We start from the raw sequence: 19,423 nt of genomic DNA, 5'->3' as shown, positions 1-19,423 counted from the left end.
CAAACAAACTACCCAAAGTGTTTAATATTGGTTAGGATGGCATCTGAATGCCTACTTTTCCCAGATTGTTTCTACTGATTTCTCTATATAGAGTTATACAGTAAGAAATAGCAAAAACGTAGGGATTTTGTGAAAATCTACTGCCTGGGCGAAACATGCTCCGATATTACTGATATTTCAGCACAATACTACTATGTACCCCAGTAAAATTCTCCGAGAGTTCCAAGTCAATCCGAGAAAAAAGGTGTTTTTTGGCCCACCCTAATGTACATATGAGATTTAAAACAGGACATAAGGAAGAAATATAAGTTTGTCAGAGTGCCAAATATTGATTTTTCTACTTTTAAATTCGTGTTATTTTAACACAATTCTTTAGCGATACAGGTGACACATATCAGATATAGCGAGATGAATATCAATTGTTCAGTGGGGACAGTCAAGATTTGCTGCAACATTGCCGTCACTTCTGAGCCACCTCCACACCCACTTAACCTCACCAAATACTGCAGGTCCTTCCACCCATTTTCAGTACCCATTATGTAGCCTCTTAGACAACATTCTGACATTTCAAGTTATGGATTTTAGGATTGGCTTTCAAATGATTCGAATAATAGCTATTCTTTGGTTCACCTCAATATCGGGAGTTCGGACAAACCGCCCTAGTACGCATGCGTGTACTCTCTGTGCGCATGACATAAGTAATGATTACGCGTGCGATCGGATACTGCGACAATCAAAATACTCACCTATATCACTTGTGGACCTAAGGAAAACCAATGTATACTTGAGCCTTTACTCGTGCAATATGACACGATATAATGCACTTTAGCGCGTGCGTGTCGACGCAATACTCGTTTGCGCTATTTTAACCAACATAATCACAACAGGCAAATCAGCAAAGCTCTAGAGATTCCTAGATCTGACGCTCTAGATAGCAGCAACGGTACTGACCGATTCTAAACCATGGGTAATTCCTTGCAAAATGTAGAATTTAATTTGATTACAATTTGGTATACTTATGATTAATTTATTTCATTTTAATTGAAGTGTTCAAGAATGAAAATAAAGGTATTGTTTTTAGCCGCTTTTAATCGTCATCATTAATTTGGTAAAACAACAAGGCGACATACTTGTATTAATGATGTCACCCGTGTTATACACGACGATAGATGTACGACATTGGCTAAAAACAATACCTTTATAGGGCCTACTCTAATTCTTCCAGAGAGTATAATTGATATTAATCCCGCATCGGGACAGGGCACGGCACTTAAACGATCGTAATTAATCATTTCCCAAATGGTGGACACTCTCAAGTGACAATAATTTGTCGATTGAGGACTTGCTGATCAAATCATCATTGAATCTCCAAATGTTTGAGGATTTCAAATTTTCAAAGTAGAATTGTCCTCTAAAATCCTCAATATATTGTTCTCATTTCCCTAACGCATTGCTGATTTCTATTGCGGGTTTTCTTGCGGATATGATTGGACGCTTCGCCTTACTAGCACTGTTTTATAATCTGAAATTAAACTCACAATAAAATTCATCTTTCAAAGTATCCATGCAATCTATAAATGCATCACAAACAAAGATATCGTCAATACAGTCTCCAAATGAACAAGCAAATTCACCTCTATCGCATCCATCTGAAAGAGACGAGATACAAATTAATAGCCAGGGTTTCTAAACAGTAATATTAGAATAATAAATCAATGGTACACAGTGTCATCGCCCCGATATCTTCATGGCAGAAATCGCCATGGTAGGTTGAATCCACAGCCACGCATGGCCATTTTGTTCCGACCTTTGAGACGCATATTGAGCCTAGGGACATCCGATTAAGGCTACTGACAATAGCCTGGTAATTGACCTCTGTGTGTGTGTGTGTGAGCATTTATACGCCATGAGGTCTTTTAGACTGCCTCCACGAGTGAATGTAGCTAGCCTACGCTGCGCTATAGTTCGGCACATATAAATTTTTGTCAGTGTTTGAGTTCAAGACGCACGATTCTTTCTCAAGACGCAAGCTAACGACTATCATATCCGTTCAACACATATATTCAAGTACAAGGAACAGAATATGGCTTCTTTAGACTAAATAAATTACGGGAGATATTCATCATTTTCTACCCCGGTATCCAACGATTTTCGTCTGAATATCAATCGTGCAAAGCACATTTACGTGTACTGATCCCGGGTATTAATTTCAGTGTCTCTGCTGTATAATGTATTAACCGGGCGATGTCGGTGTGTGGTATGATACACAGAAGTAACATTACATTATTAGAATAAAATAAAATGCTTGAAATAATTAAGTACCCGATTCAGTCGTTACTTCTACTGTGCTGGACGATTCTGTTGTCATTGACTCAGTTGTGGACGATTCTGTTGTTTCCTCCATTTTCATTGTGGTCGAACCTTATAATTAAGAAAAGAATAAGTAAATATGTGACACGATCTGGTCCATGGAGGTCAAAGGCGGCAAATTTGAAATTGAGATAAAGGCTAAACTATGGAATTAAAAAAACCCAAAAAACAATAAAATACATAGAAAAATAGACATTGCCAAACTTCATACCTTTAGAAACAAAAATAAGCAAATAATAAACTTATAATTTAAGATGATTACACAGGTTAAATTATACAATTGTTTTCTCAACTGATTCTGTTTTTAATTTAAAGAGACTGTACCCATAACCATCTCCAACATTATCATAGAAAAGACTTTAAAGTATCAAACACGTAGGAAGCATTACTACATTATATACAGTGAGGTTCAAAAACTGTACCCAAGCCAACGGTTGGTTATATTCTGATAAGACATCTTTCTAAAGATATTGGGTGACAAATTAAGTGAAAAAGAATGTAAATTACAGAACGTGGGGCTAGGATTTGACAGACAACATTGAACATATAAGCACAACTATAGTATACAAAATACAAGAAATAAATGCCCTGTGGAAGTTCATGTGTCGATCATTGTGCTGGGGTGTTTTGTGTTTTGAATACCATTTGCGTGATAATACAGTGATCTTACAATATTTCTCATCAGAGTTGTCCATGCAATCGTCGTTCCCATCACATATCTTGGCAGAGTCAATGCAACGGGTATTTTCACACCGCATATCGTTTTCTCGTGGACACGCACCTGTACATAATATAATTCATAGTAAGTTTTGACAATTACATCATTATCTGGAACGTACATGAAGTAATACCTTGCAATTGATAGTATACGATAATTAAGTACATTTATCACACAGATTGATTTCAGAAATTTAAAATCGTCTTGATTTCGAAATTAGTACAGTTGACTCACAGTCAAGTTCATCCACCCCTGTGTCTATGCAATCCACAACTGCATCGCAAAAATACCCCTCTGGAATACATGGCCCCTCCGCTGAACAGGGAAGCTGGCCTGGACTGCAAAGACCTTAATAAAACAGAAACAACACACCTGAGCACTGTACATGGATAAAAATACCAAAGCGGCTTTAAAGCCGGAAGAAGAAAAACCTGAAGGATGATGTTGTTTTTTTTCCGTGGGAGGGTGCAATTTACAGAAAGTGAACAATTTTCCTACTAAATGAATTCGCTCAATACAAAAATACAATTGTAGACTTCAGGAGTATTTCGTGATCCTAGCATCCTCCTTTTGTGACATTGTTCATTAGATATCCATGAAAAAATCGTATTCCCAAAATTTCAGTTGATTGCGGTTTTGAGTTTGCGAGCAATGCGTATTACATTGCTCTGTAGACATTGTGTTGTAATTTCGTTCTGGTGTACCAGAACGTAATTCACATTTCACGATATTTTTGCTAAACGAATTAATCTGCAAGCAAGTTCTGTACATAAACATCAGAAACATTATGTAGCCAGAGGTTTCTATTGGTATTAAAATCTCACCTATATTTGAGGAAAGTGGGGGGAGGATGCTGTGTATCACGAAATGCCCTTTTAAGTTCACCTTTTCATGTAATGAGTATCGGTAATAAGTAGCCACAACCCTGCTTCACTTTGCTACGGGCTTGACTTCGAGGCCCGTCGTAAAGTCTGCATTGTACGGATGGCTAAATACCACCCCTATAATAAAATACCTTTGACGATTCGCCAAGATCGCTAACACAAAAAGTTTCATGCTATTCCTTCAACCTATCAGTATGCGGGAAACACAACGAATACGTGGACTTAGGGTTTCTCTACCGGAAGTCAATTTGTGCCGAAATTCCTTCCCACAATGCAATAGGCGTATTGCATAACAAAGGAGATGGGTTAACCTCCGAACTGTATATATTGTTATGCAATACGCTTATTGCATTGTGGGGAGGAATTTCGGCACAAATTGACTTCCGCTAGAGAAACCCTAAATCCGCGTATTCTGACAATGTCCCACAATGCAAGGATTATTTGTCGATTGTTCTGCTACTTAGATCTCTACTACCTTCATGCTTAGATAAATCACTGGTACATATACACTACCATTTAAAGGCTATGTTGTAATTGTATTTGGGCTCCCACTAAAAACAATGGGGTCGCCAGCCCCAGTCTTTGTAATAGGTAAGTGCACAATATAGCACAACCGAAAACAATAACACCAGATATCTGTATAATATTTTTACCTTGCGTGGTTGACGCTTCTGTTGTAGCCACTGTTACCGTTGGACCTAAACAATTAAACAGATATATAACTTATGGGCTCTGGTAGTAACGTTTGGACAGTATTTTTGTGGGACATGAGAGTACATCAGATATGTTGAATTGTATTATGAATACGGAGAATGTCCTTCTGATATCAAATAATTTAGATTGTTTGAAATTCGCGATATAATAAACATTTTATGTCAAATGATTAAAAATTGATATTTTTGATATTTAACAGGCATCGAAGTAAACTTAATAAATCTAATGATTTGTACTTAAAGTGTATGTAGCTCGGATGAAAAGCCGATGATCAATCAATCCCCCAAAACACCAAAAATGGGAAAAAATGTATATCTTCAATATGAAAGGTCAAAATTTCAAATTGGTCGTCGGCTTTTCATCCCAGCTACATACAATATAAGTACATTAGTTTTAGGAATGCAATTCGATATGTCTCAGCTCCAACAAAAATACCGTGCAAACCTTTTAAATATCCGATTCCTTAACAAAGCTAAATGTAGTATACAATGTGTGAATATAATGTTCTTAATTTCTCAGTTGTGATATTCAAAGTATTTTCGCAGTACATCATCAGTACAAATTTGACGCCCTTGTGTCTGTGCATTTAAGATTGTGAAATGAAAATTAGTTTTTTTGGTACATCGTAAATGAAAACACAATGTTACAGCCCATTAATGGTCACAGATCGTCACCCAGCTACGATAATTGCCTGAGTAATTTTTCTTTTGTTATTTTGAGAACAAGTACAACATATGGTACAATCATGCATTTCAAACATAATTCGTCACCAAAAGGAACAACCAGTAATGATTAGGCCAAATAAAACAGAAAGTATGTCTCAGACACATTTGGTAAAAAAGCTAAGTGCTATGCGGTTTTTTTTTATTTGTTTAAGAATATGAGCTATGCGATATGCGATATATTTTTATTTATTATTTTTTTTACAGTCAAGGCACAATATTTATGTACTTTTTGATATTCCAATACAGAAACATATAGTAATATAATTGGATTTCACATAGCAATGCGCGCGGGTATCTGAGACATACATTCTTTTCTTGGCCTTAACGATACCGTATCTTGTACTTCACTGAAGAGGTTCATCAAGTCTATTGATTAAACAGCTATTTAAAGTTCCTTGTCGAGACAAACAGAAAGTTTTTCCTTCGGTCTTGACAAAGAACTTTAAATAGCATATCTTATACTTGGTCTTAAAATTACAACAACAAAAAAATGACTTGTGCAGATATCGTAGCAGGGTGTCGAAATATGTTCGTAATTTAACTTTTCAGGTGTAATATTTAAAATATATTTACTTTCAGGCATATATAACTCCTCAACAAAAGATTGAAAAGTTATTTTAAGCATCTATATATATTTCAAATTATTTCTTACTTTTTGAGAGTGAAATTGTACAAATTAATGCACGCGTACTGAGATGTTGATGCGTCTAATGCACGAGCCCCGAATGGGGAGTGCATTAGACGCATCAACATCTCAGTACAAGTGCATTATTTGTACAATTTCTCGAGCAACAAGTAATGCGCATTTATTAGCCTATTTCATACACGACTAAAAAATCCCGTGATTTTTGCAATTTTTATAACAAAATAATTGTGACTAAAAATGTTGGAAAATGCAAACAAATATAAATGCATCCACCCGCAAGAAAAATGAACGCGTCCGAAAGCACTGCGAGTACTACGCGGAGTGCGCGCCCGTGCAATTATACAATATTTATGCACGGCTAGTAATTTACTAACGCTTCCTCTGATTGGTTCTTACTATCTAGGAGTGTATGAACAATGGATAGTTAATTTATTCTCAAAACAATGACACCACATTTGAAACAATCACCTTTTTAACGGCCGAGGACACGTCTTGTAAATGTAGTGGGTTCAAAACGCAAACTGCATGAAGGCAAGCTTGATAACCTTTTTGGTATTACCGGTACATGCTTTGGAACCAAAGTTAATGCAACCAAAAAAAAATTCCTTCCTGCATTTCTTTTTAAATGTCAAGCTCATAGAGTGTTTTGATATATGCAACTAAACTCTACTTGCAAATGCAACTTTAATGAAGAACAAAATATAAATCTTACAATTTGTCTCATCGGAGTCATCTCCACAATCGTCGTCTCCGTTACACACCTGGTCAAGAGCGACACATCGTATGTTGTCACATCGGAAAGTGTTGTTTCCTCGACATGGACCTGCACGGGTGTGAGTAAAATTTATATTATATACAATGAATATCACGACAACAATGACCCGTAGTACATCAGAACAAGTAGCCGTTTGTACATAATACTTAACGATTCCTTTGCCTATATTTTGTACTGAGATGTTAAATGCTGTGTATTTGTAAATGTATTTTGGATTTTGAAGTTTAAAAAAAATTAAGAGTGGTAACGTATTAACCGCACTATAAGGGATAACCGATATTAAATCATTTACGTTTATAAGTACTAGATAACCAATTTTGCATGATTTCACTTGATAGAGTATTTTAACACCAGCTCAAACTCTTAACTGAAAGTCTTCAAGAACGGATCACTGTCTTTCAATTGCAAATAAATATCTGCCCGACCAAACTTACACCAATTCTAGAGCTCATGAATGTAAAAATATTTACTGATATTAACTGCTCCTTTTTCGTCATATAACAAATAACAGATGTATAAACAAAGCAAAAAATAACAAAACAAAACAACAATGTAAAGGGTAAATTCAACACGTGATATTCAAAATTCCCAGGCGCCGAGATTGTCAAGTGCAATGACGTCCAGTAATACAATGAAGGCACAAATAACCACGACTTCATTGCACTGGACAATTTCGGCGCGGAAAATTTGAATATCGCGTGTTGAGACCCGGCTGCTTTTTTCTTTTCATTTTTATGGTCAATATGAGTTTTATTTTAAATAAGACTATGTGATTCGTGTTTGATAATTATTTTTCTAACATGTAAGGCATAATGTTGTGATTTCCGGAGTCATCCTTTAAGTAACAAGTAAGTCTGCATAGTAGAGATGACAGGTAAGAATATTTGGCTCACATCCAAGTTCATCCATTCTTGTTTCAATGCAATCTGGGAATTCATCGCACATAAAGTTGATATCGATACATGGTCCATCAGGTGAACAGGCGAACTGGTCTGCTTCACAAATATCTGGAACAAAAACAGACAGATAACTGTTTTACTTCTAACTGCGGCATTTTTTCGAGGATGAAATGAGGCTGAAAGTCATCGCACGGTCTTTACAACAATATGTACCTTTCTCTGTTGTCATTTGCGATTCTGTTGTAGCTTCCGGGCTCATTGTTGTCGTACCTAATTGAAAATAAAATGTAAAAAGAATGTTATATGCACATTTCATGGACACTATATACTGTAGAACTTAAACCATTCCCGTTTGTGTTTGACATACATACAGGTGTCGCATTATACTCAAAACTCCGTTCAGATAGGGAGTACTCATTAACTTGACTTTTGTGTTCGGCTGGGTGATTACACAACTTCCTATTGGTAGCCGCAAATATTAAACGTGTTCCTAGGAATGCTTGGCAATAAATATTCCCAGTCATTTTTTTTTCATGACCGTTAATGGAGGGTCCTATAGGTAATTTCACCAATTATGTTTATAGTGGATTAGCGCTGTGTTGGCGAAAGGGGTAAGAATAATTAAGATAAAATAAACGAATATTGCATAAGTCGTTATGAATTCAGCGGACAACTACTCAAAATCGTTGTTCAAAGGATATGGCGTTTGAGAAAAAAATTGAGAAAATTTATGATCGATCATTTGAAATTTTATATTATAGATGTGAACGTGCAGTATTTGATTACACTACTTTTGTGTTCCAAAAAAATTGAAATAGTCATGAAAACGAGTATTTACAGCTATTTGGATTTATGGTAAATCTAAAAAGCCCAACCGAATACGCATTCAGACCAGCATTCATCGTTGATTCTGTGTTTTTGTGCAGCAATCACTAATTTTCCTACGGATATGGCCTGTTAACTCGTGGAAATGGTATATTTCCAAGGTTCTAAAACAGAAAACAAAATTTTGGTCTGCATTGTGTGCATAATTTTCTAGGATTCTCCAGTTTTGCGAAGGCGCACTCATATGCGTATTGGTATTATGTGGAAAATATTTGTACTTATTTTGGTATCACTTGATAGATGAGTCCTAATAGCATTTATAAAATTTCATGTAAACAAATCCAATTGACTATTTGGTAAAATGATGTTAAACATACCTAACAATGACGTTTCGTGCTACATAGTAGCACTTTCTCAAATCGACTGACCAATTCTCCCAGTCCTCCTCGTCTGCTTCCTGTTGGAGCGTGACGTTGGTGGCGCTGTTTTAGGTGGTTTTAGGAGTTGGTCATAGATGTGCGGCAGGAAGTGATTTCCTTCATCCCGGTTGAGTGTGTTGGGCCCCCTTTTCCGTATCCAAATCGCTTCTTTTATGTGTCTTCTATTTCTGTTTTGCTCTCTGTCCTTTATGCTCGCGTCATCCCAATTGATCACATGGTTATCCTCCGCTACATGGTCAGTAATAGCGGATTTGTTGACCTCACCGGTGACCGAGGCCTTCCTCTGAGCTTTGGTATAAGCCTTAGTTGAGGCTTTTTCTGCTTCGGTTTTGTGTTCTTTAAGCCGCGTACCTAGAACTCTAGAGGTTTCACCTATGTAGGTTTTTTCACAGTTGCGGCAGGGGATTTCGTAAACGCATTCAGCGGTTTGTAAGGAATCGCGTTTGTCCTTTGGGTGGACCAGAATGTTTCTTAATGTCTGGTGTGGCTTAAATGATGTTTGAATGCCATGCTTATTAGCGCGCTGCGAAAGCCCCTCTAGTGACCGACTGTGACGGTTCCTTTTTGGGGGGTTTCTTTTTGTCCACGCCATTCTTACCACCTAAAACAGCGCCACCAACGTCACGCTCCAACAGGAAGCAGACGAGGAGGACTGGGAGAATTGGTCAGTCGATTTGAGAAAGTGCTACGATGTAGCACGAAACGTCATTGTTAGATATGTTTAACATCATTTTACCAAATAATCAATTGGATTTGTTTACATGAAATTTTATAAATAATATCTACTGACAATCCTGATGAACTTTTTTACGAGTCCTAATAGCTATACATTATTGTCAAATACCACAGTATAGGGCATTTTTATAGAAAATACGTAGGTAAGAGCTGTACTATATATGCCTACTTTGTATAGCTAAATATATTCGTCTTTTTGTTAAATTCATTAATCGCAGTTTGGGGAGATTCGTTCGTGCAAAGTTTCCATTAACTCAATTTACTCAATATTCTCGATTCGTCACTCTGCCGGATTCATAACGATATTTATATACGAGTATATACATTTTATTACTATGATATACGTAGCATTTCTCTTCACGACTTAACGAAAGCAAGGTAAACAATAATTCTTACAATTGATCTCGTCATAATCATCACCGCAATCATCATTCCCATCACAGATCAGATCTGGATCAATGCATCGATTATTAGTACACCGAAATTCGCCTTCCGTTGGACATGGACCTGTTACAAGTTTCGGTGAATGGTGTGAAAATGTGTGTATTATTACATAGATGATTCGTTCGGAAGACACGGCTGAAATTAAAGCAACGATCGTCAGCGGTTGTTCAATACGCTAACTGACCGAGAATAGGCGTGTGACCGAGAATAGGCGTATTGACCCTAAGTGTCACTTCAAGCTGCCATAGCGCATACAAGAATACAGTTTAAGACACAAAAATATAAACATAAATATTTTAAAACAAAAACAAATAAAAACAGATTTAAAAGAGGCAGTGATGTCACACACAAACTAATAAAGTGGGAAAAGGGTGGGTTTTTAATTTGCCCTTAGACTGGAAGCCATAATTTTTCATGAATAGTGGTTGGTAGTTTATTACATTCCTCGGAGTGAAAACCTGGGACGTTCAATCACCCGCTTGTTCGCGGCTCATGCAGTCGTGTAGAACCCTGTCCAGATTTCATACCCTCCCTTCCATGTAAATTATCGCACAAACCGTCAGAGAGGTTTGATGGAGCTTCTTGGTTGTTCATCATTTTTTATAAAGCATGTTTTTAAACAAAATCATGTTATTCACTGGCAACCAGTGCAGACCGGACAATATAGTTTCCGCATTATGGTCTCGGGGAGTCTGAAACACCAAAAGCGCCGTATTTGGAAGCCGTACAAAAATGCATTGGTATTGCAAATAGCTTCCAAAATGAGGTCCAAAATGGCTAAGAATATGCATTTTCCCGACAAAAATGGTCTAGAGCGACATTAAAGGCCCTTTCAGTGATTTCACAGGAACATTAAAAAAAATGGAAATTTGTCAGAGTTGCTTAGAAATAAAGAATAAGTCTACAGAATTTCATTAAACCACTTTTCCCCTGAATACATCGACAAATTAGTCAAAAAACAGAAGTTTTAGAAAGGTTTTCTACTTCAACTCAGATCGACTCGAGAATATCGAGATTTCCGTACAGTGCGCCACCAATCGACTGGAAAAACTTCCTAGTGCAGTGTTTCTAACACGGGGGAAGTAGAGTCTAAATTGATTTAAAACAGACGCTTAATTTTTGTAGTAGAAAACAAAATAAGCAATTAAACATGTTAAAGGTCACCGAGGCAAACTAACGGTCAATTCAAATATGAAAAACAGTTAAAATTGTGTATTTTGTTTAAAATAGTAGCTACTGATGTAATAAGTAGTAGAAACAATACGCAACGCGTGTTGGTACGTGGAGAGTGAGCTTCTTTCGATCTCGAGTCGGACTTTTTGTACTGTCAGTATCAAAAGTCCAGAATCATGCAAATGCTTTATTTTGTCTAAAATACACGGCTTTCGACCGAACCACTAGCAGGCTATGTTAGCACATCTATGCCAATTACAAAGGTACCAAAATCTGAATTTTGATGATTTTTACGATCGTCCGGATGAGCAAATCACTGAATGGGCCTTTAAGACAGCATTAATATATTAGAGGGTACAAAAGAAACAGTTGCCTTTGAACACGATCGGGACAACAATATCAGATCTGAAAGCACAACAAATTTAAGTATTGGTAAGTTTCTACGATTTTCTATCACTTTTTAACCTTAAATATATAGGGGGTATTTACTTTCCGCACACGGTATTGGTGAAACAAACAAGACATTGGTAAAAAGTATATAGCAGTTGACCAGCAGAGACGTATTAGCAACAGTTTCGGCGATTATGCAGTGACAATGCCTTTGACAACAAGGACGTTGTGATATTAGATAGGGAGCGCAGGTGGTACGAAAGGAAAGTCACAGAGGCGATTTGTGTCAAAAAAGAACAATATTCACTCAATCGGGGAAGCGGCCTGCGTCACAATTTGACGAACATTTCTAAGACATTTAACACTGGCAACACCATCTCGTCACTAGTCAATGACCAATTTCAGCCAGATCAACAGACGGTCTGAAGATGCACCTAGAATAAGGTGCGATTCAGTATCTCTCAAAAATATGAGTCCAATTGAATAGTTTTGAGAGTCAGTTTAATTTTATATTTAGTTATACCTGGATGAATGATAACCTTCATTAACATTATGTTGATTTAATCATAATGTTTGTTTTACTGCCAAATTACTGCTTTCTAGTATTTTGGCAATCAAAAGATCTTACTCACAATCGATCACATCGACCTTTGTTTCGTTGCAATCCACGTATTCATCACACATGAATCTGTCTTCTATGCATTCCGATTCATCTGAACATCTGAAATAACCCTCCTTGCATTGACCTGGAAAATAACATATAATTAAAAACGTAAAAAATAGTTTGCGTCTGACGTCAGGGCAAAGGCGCGGCATGATTGGTTGCTGACCTGCACAGTACGGCATTTTTGGTCTCGTTGACAGGACGTCATACGCAAACTAGTCTTTTTAATTCGGTCTTGAATTATAGATAAGCATCTCTTTGAACAGTATTCTGTTAATGTTCATAGACCTATTACGAGTAATAGTAACACAAATTGCAGTGAAATATAATACACAAAAGTAATTATAATCATTATTGTCGGTGTAGTGGTAAAAGTCTAATATTCCCCGCCTATTACGAGCTGATCAAACTATAAGCATCTCTTGGAACAGTATTCTTTTAAAGGTCAGAGAAATACTACGAGTAATAGTAACAGCAGCAAAATAAAATACACAGAAGTTATATACCTGACTCAGTTGTCATCGGCAATTCGGTTGTGACCATTGTTGTTGGACCTTAATGGAGACAAAACGCGTTAAAACGCCTGATATTATTACAATAACAAACATGGCATACGAATTATGTTTACTACATTTAATTAAATGGTCATGTATCATTTCTTTCCAATGGCTTGTTTGGTCAAAATCTATAAACAAATCGCCAAATTTATTTATTTATTTATTTATTTATTTATTTATTTATTTATTTATTTATTTATTTATTTATTTATTTATATATTTATTTATTTATCAATATTTTTGCAGAAATTTACAATTAGTTTCATCGGAGTTGTCGCCACAATCATTCATTCCATCACATATGACATCAGGATCAATGCAACGTATGTTAGCACACCTCATATGGCCTTCTGTTTGACACGGACCTGTATAGATTGAAGTATAGCACAGTTACACATACATCAGCATTACTCCCCATTCCAGATAAATACAGCACTAATTTTTGGGATTAAAAAAATATGATCAAGTTCTGCAAAATAAAACATAGCTAAATCCTAATCCTTTAGTTAGTCCTAACTGGCAATAATTTTTAAAATTTTAATATTTGGCCAATTGCTTGAAAAAGAGCCAAAAACATGCATTTTTGGCATGTTTTCTGACAATCAAGTCACAAAAATCAAAGACTTGTAACAAGTCTAAGCATTCAAAATCTAGAGTAGATGCCACAATTTGGCTCTAATTCCCACTTTTTTGTGTTACTATAATTAAATAATTGGTTATAAAAATGAAACATGTCTTTTCCAAAAACTAGAATGCATAAACTGAAATTAGTCTTAGTACAAGTCTCTAGGCTTGATTGTTACAGCATACGAAAAACACTCTAAAAACACATGTTTTTGGCTCTTAATTCCAAAAATTGGCCAAATATTACAATTTTTCTTTTATTGCCAGTTAGGACTAACTAAAGGATTAGGATTTAGCTATGTTTCATTTAGCAAAACAGGATAATATTTTTTTTTATCCCAAAAAATTAGTGCTGTATTTTTCTGGAATAGGGAGTAAGTCATTGCATGATCATTCAGACTATTTATAGCAGTGCCTTTAAAAATATCATATGATAATTAGATACATAATTATCATGCGAGGTCGCGGTTGTTTAATGACATATAAAAATGTATTCATTTTAAAGCAAAGTTGAAGACTGATGGCGCTTTTAATCTTAAATCGTATTTACATCTTTACAAGGGATATATACTTGTGCAATGGCATTAAAACATCATGAAAATTAGTAACATATAGAAAGGGAATTGCCAAACTACTTTTTTAAATCAAGGAATAACTAGTATTATTGGGATAAATTGAACTTAGAATATTTGTATATAGTGCCCTCAATTTGCACAAAAATATGCATTTTTATAGAAAAAAATACCACAAAAAGGCAGGAAAAGAAGAAAAGTTTGGTAAAGGAAACAAAATCTAACAAAAAAGTAGCTAATCAATATCTGTTTATTATTATGATAGCTGAGTGGTATTGTAAAGATCTAGAATTGAAAATTATGCAATGTTAAGTTAAAAACAAAAGACATGATCTCACCCAACAACCGTGCGGTGTAGAACTTCTTTGTTTATTCTACAATATTCATGCATGAATTCAATTTTATTTTCACATATCTTCAAATATTACAAATATTTACGAAAAGTATTATATATATCGTCAAATCGTCTCTCTCAACGCTTTACGAATGGAAAATGATAACGGCATACAGCTAGTTGTCACTAGAGAATGTATATTGTGAAGTGAACATTTTACTCACAATCAATTTCATCTTTGTTGGTGTCAAGACAATCTACAAATCCATCACATTCAAAGCTTTTCATGATGCATGGGCCGTCAGCTGAACAGGCAAAGGAATCTGGACAGGCATCTAAAAAGCAAAGAAAAACCATCAGATCTAAGGAATGTATTAAAGCGGAGTAAATAAGTCAGTAATGAAACATTACATCAAGCAAAATATATCAGGATGATCCACTCCTCAAAAACAGTTTGGAAACAGACCAAAACGGCTTTATATCAGAAATATTGGAAATCTATTTCCATATTGTTTCATATCAATACAAGTATTATTCTTTCCTGTCAAAAATTACACCAAATTTGTGACCATAACTTATTCCATTTTTGAGTAACTGTCTTTGAAAGACAGGGAGGTTTCAAACAAAATGTGCCAAATCTGTCATTGTCTGCGCCATTTGCATCAGGAAACATGAATAAGGAATATCACACTGTTTCATTAAAAACAATTTCAAAGTGCTGCCAGTCTGATGTACCGGTCTTATGCAGCCATTGTTTTTATTGGGTGGCCATTTCTGGGTCTGTCTTTGACATCTCGGGTCTGAAGAAACTTGACTTTTAGCTTGGAGATCATAAATCCAAAAGTTTTCGCAACGTGATTCTGAGGTATGCCACCCTCAAGCTGACCTGATCGAGCCTTATCCAGTTTGATTAGAACTTTCTTGCAAATGACCACTATGAAGAAGTGACCAGCAAAATAGGTTGACTTGCGTTGATCCGTTTGAATCCACATGTAGTAGAACTGCTATAATCCCATCCTAGCACTTTTCATTCAACATGATGTGCTGCAAACAACTTTTCATTCAGAGCAATAAGATGAACGCAGATAATGGTCAGTTTGGCATATTTTCTTTTTCATCTCTGTCTTTCAAAGAAAGTTATTCAGCCGTGGAATAAGTTATCGTCACAAATGAGGCCTGAGGTGTCATTGTTGACAGGAAAGAACAACGTTTTCACTGGTATGAAACAATATGGAGATAGATTTCAAAATTTTCTGATATACAACCGTTTTTGAAATTTCCAAACTTTTTTGAGGAGTTTATGATTTTGATTCTGTACCTTGCTCAGTTGTCATCAATTCTATTGTCGTAGATGAATCAGTAGTGAATAGCTGTTCTGTTGTAGTGGATGATTCTGTTGTTGGACCTAAATCAGGAAACAAGCACAACAAAGCAAGGAACCATAAATTCAGACAAGGATTATCAAACGAGTAAGTGCGAATACGTTACATAACATGTTTACATCTTCAGGGTATTTCTCTTCACAACTTGAGTGCGAAAGAGCCGTAAATCTCATGAGAATAGTGAATAAATATACATTACTCGACGGAGGGGATCGTATATACAATCATTATTAGGTTCAGCACCATAGTCGCAGCCAATTTGCTGCATACACGTAAATGTGTTCTTCTTTCATATAATCATTATGTGATGGTATGTTGAACTTTCCAGAAGTTTTATTTCTTTTCAGCCTGACGCTTAAAAGTATTAATGTTTATCCTTGTTCCCGCGCCGCACACAACATGGCGCAGAAACTAAATGTGTTTCATAGATGATTCTTTTCTTGTTGTTTTATGATTTATTCGTGACCGAGGATCACGGCTAAGGCTGCAAAATGTGCTACATATAAAAACCGCAATAGAAAATTTTAAACCGCAATAGTAACAACTTTATAAACGTATAGAGTAAATATATGTTCTCAAATATAACTATTTAAACGTTTTCTGGCAACCTTTTCTAACCTTTTGCGAATGATGTCGAAAACATTTTGCCTTTTAATGTAATAATATTTTGTCACCAGAGATTTCATTTTCATTAATGTATGTATTCTCTTCGATAAAGATAAAATAGTCATCAATCTTACAATTTTCTTCGTCCGAGTTGTCTTCACAGTTATTTTGCCCATTACATATCAGGTCAGGAGGAATACACCGAGTGTTAGCACACCGCCAATCACCGTCCCTTGGACATGTACCTATATGGGTTTGAGAAAAATATAATAGCTTTATGTTACAAATTTAATACTATTAATCTAGATGCTGTGATATCTGTAGGTGATAGTCCCAAGGTGATGGATGTACATTATAGTTTTTTTAATCCGTTTACGTCAAGAAGAAACAAGTTTGCATTTGTGAATAAAAATACTGAAATTATGAGAAAAAAATATTTGAATATTGCATTTTTGCGGGGTTTGGGGAATTTTTCTATTTAAAAAAACCGTTGTTAAGCTGCTAATGGAGTTTTGCCGTTAAACCTGTTTCTTTAATTTCCATACATAAGCTTTTGATTGTCATATATATTTACATACATATACACGCACGTCGCTTCTTGCTACATTTTGTACGTGGAAATTCTGTCTGAATTCTGTCAGGGCCGATTTGCCATTAATAAAATTCATCCAGTTTTAGTTCCGAGTCACATGGACCATATAAATGGCATTTTTATAGATAATGAATACAACACTGATAGTAAAGTTTTCCAACGACATCACGCATGAATTAACATAATATCTGAACAACAGATACCCCGTGAGATGTAAGAAAGGAAATCTATATTTATAATAAATGTATATGATGATTGTTCTTGTGTGGGAGGATTTAGGCAATGCTTGTCTAACCAGTGACACTAACTAAAAGAAAGACAACTAGACATTGTGCGCACAGAGCACGGCCCTTAGCCAATGATGTTGATCTTTTTATGACCATTGACCTAGTGATGTTCATGCAACATTTGTACCACCAGCCTATGGTTCATGGTGGTGACGACATTGTAGGCCTACTATGTAATTTACGGGAGCAGCAGCATTTTGAAAGAATTTAGTAAAGAAAGAAAGAAGAAGAATCGGATAGAAAAACAGGACCTATATACATGTAGCTAGGTAAATACACATATGCCCTTAGAAGGCTCTGTAAAGATTGTTTACCTATATTAGCCTTGCATGCAAGGACATATCTATTCTTACTATAATGTATACTTTAAAGTACACATAAGTGAGGAATAATCAGCCCAATTATTATTATACATGGCTCATTGAACCACAATGGGCTTGTAGGCACTATATATCTTTGCCGTATGAATGACATATCTGTGTGCAAATCTATCATGGGAGGTCATAGCCCCCCTAGTCAATGATATTGAAAATTACGTTTTTGGTCATTGTCCGCAAGTGGAAGAACTTTGACCGCAAATGATCATGTGGCATTTGTGGCACCACCCAATTAGTAGGGTACAGAATGGAAGTCCCGTTCTCGGGTTTTCTACAAGAAGTTTTGAAGGTGTATTTTTTATAGATTTGAGGACGCCGAATACAATGAGAGGGATCTGACCCATCGAAAAGTGTGGGGAACTCTCGCTAGAGGGCGTTTTTTCAAAATGGCCGCCAAAATCCCTTAAAATCGCCATAACTTGGTCAGAGAAGCATCCAGCAGCACGATTCTGATGTCTATACCCACGTTTGTAGGGTCAAGGAATCCAATAGAGTCATTTACAACAGCCTAGGACCTATCATTTTAAGATGGCTGCCAAAATTTCAAAATGGCCGCCAGTGAAAATTAATTTGGGTATATCTCGGGTGCAGAAAGTCCTAGAAGTATGATTCTGGTGTCTATACCCATGTTTACAGGGTCTAGAAATCCATTAGAATAATCTAGAACAGCACAGGACCTTAAAATTCCAAGATGGCCACCAAAAGTGAAAAATAACCACCACTAAAATGCAGAATTTTGCTATTATCTTCAATCTTTCCTGTGGTTTAGACAGCTTTATCCGGGGTTTACGATCCTTACCTGGGGCTAAGATGCCTTAACCTTAGTATAACACAGTCTAAACCCCAGATAAGGTATCTAACCCCCAGATAAGGCGCCGTAAATCCAGTTTCAGGGACGTAGACCCCAGATAAAGCAGGCCAAACCCCAAATAAGGCACATTAACCCTAAATAATGAACATAAACCACAAATAAGGCATCTAAACCCCACGTTTACAAGGTGTCTTAACTCTAGATAAGGGTCGTAAACCCCAGATAAGGGTCGTAAACGCCAGATAAGGCGCCTTAACCCCAGATAAGAGACAGAAACCCCCAGATAAGGCAGTCTAAACTCCAGATAAGGCGCCTTAACCCCACATAAGGAACGTAAACACCAGAATCAGATAAGGCATCTAAATCCCAGATAAGGTGCCTTAACTTCAGATGAGGGACGTAAACCTAGGATACCACCGTCTAAATCCCAGATAAGGCATTTAAACCCCATATAAGATGCCTTAACCCCAAATAAGGGATGTAAACCCTAGATGAGGCAGTCTAAATCCCAGATCCATTCTTTAGGCATCTAAACCCAGATACTGCGTCCTAGTGCTCAACTATGGTCAACTTGGCAAAAAGCATGTGGCTACGATGGCCGATTTAAGGTATTTGGTTACATGCCAGAAATGACTCCTAAATGACCGTTGACCCCAATTTTGTGTACAACTTTTAGACACTGGCTATAGACGATGCATGTGTGCAAGTGATGTCACGGTGCTAGGTAATATTGGGAATGAGTATCATTTTAAGTGAAAAACACGTTTTGGGCTATAATGACCTTGAGAAGACATTTGCGCCAGACAATTTCACATGACATTTTGTGGCACCCCAATGGTCATAATAACCAAATTTAGTCAAAATTGACAAACGAATATG

The 19,423-nt window shown here is 36.3% G+C and overlaps 1 protein-coding gene across 1 annotated transcript in view; it reads right to left on the bottom strand.

Moving 5' to 3' along the window:
* Positions 1-19,423, bottom strand: part of LOC140162490 (uncharacterized) — a 111,133-nt gene that overhangs the window by 7,704 nt on the left and 84,006 nt on the right. Inside the window, exons 16-30 of the mRNA XM_072185731.1 lie at positions 16,612-16,722; positions 15,808-15,894; positions 14,714-14,824; positions 13,214-13,324; positions 12,909-12,956; positions 12,371-12,484; positions 10,128-10,238; positions 7,945-8,001; positions 7,726-7,839; positions 6,770-6,880; positions 4,626-4,670; positions 3,323-3,436; positions 3,041-3,151; positions 2,323-2,421; positions 1,539-1,649 (exon numbers count right to left, since the gene is read on the bottom strand). Of these exons, the coding sequence (XP_072041832.1) occupies positions 1,539-1,649; positions 2,323-2,421; positions 3,041-3,151; positions 3,323-3,436; positions 4,626-4,670; positions 6,770-6,880; positions 7,726-7,839; positions 7,945-8,001; positions 10,128-10,238; positions 12,371-12,484; positions 12,909-12,956; positions 13,214-13,324; positions 14,714-14,824; positions 15,808-15,894; positions 16,612-16,722 (1,455 nt within the window). The remainder of the gene's footprint in view (positions 1-1,538; positions 1,650-2,322; positions 2,422-3,040; positions 3,152-3,322; positions 3,437-4,625; positions 4,671-6,769; positions 6,881-7,725; positions 7,840-7,944; positions 8,002-10,127; positions 10,239-12,370; positions 12,485-12,908; positions 12,957-13,213; positions 13,325-14,713; positions 14,825-15,807; positions 15,895-16,611; positions 16,723-19,423) is intronic.

Source organism: Amphiura filiformis, chromosome 10 (assembly GCF_039555335.1).
Source record: "Amphiura filiformis chromosome 10, Afil_fr2py, whole genome shotgun sequence".
NCBI classification, from domain to species: Eukaryota; Metazoa; Echinodermata; class Ophiuroidea; order Amphilepidida; family Amphiuridae; genus Amphiura; species Amphiura filiformis.
Note: the sequence above shows the minus strand (reverse complement) of the source record. Positions and strands in the feature narration are given on the sequence as shown.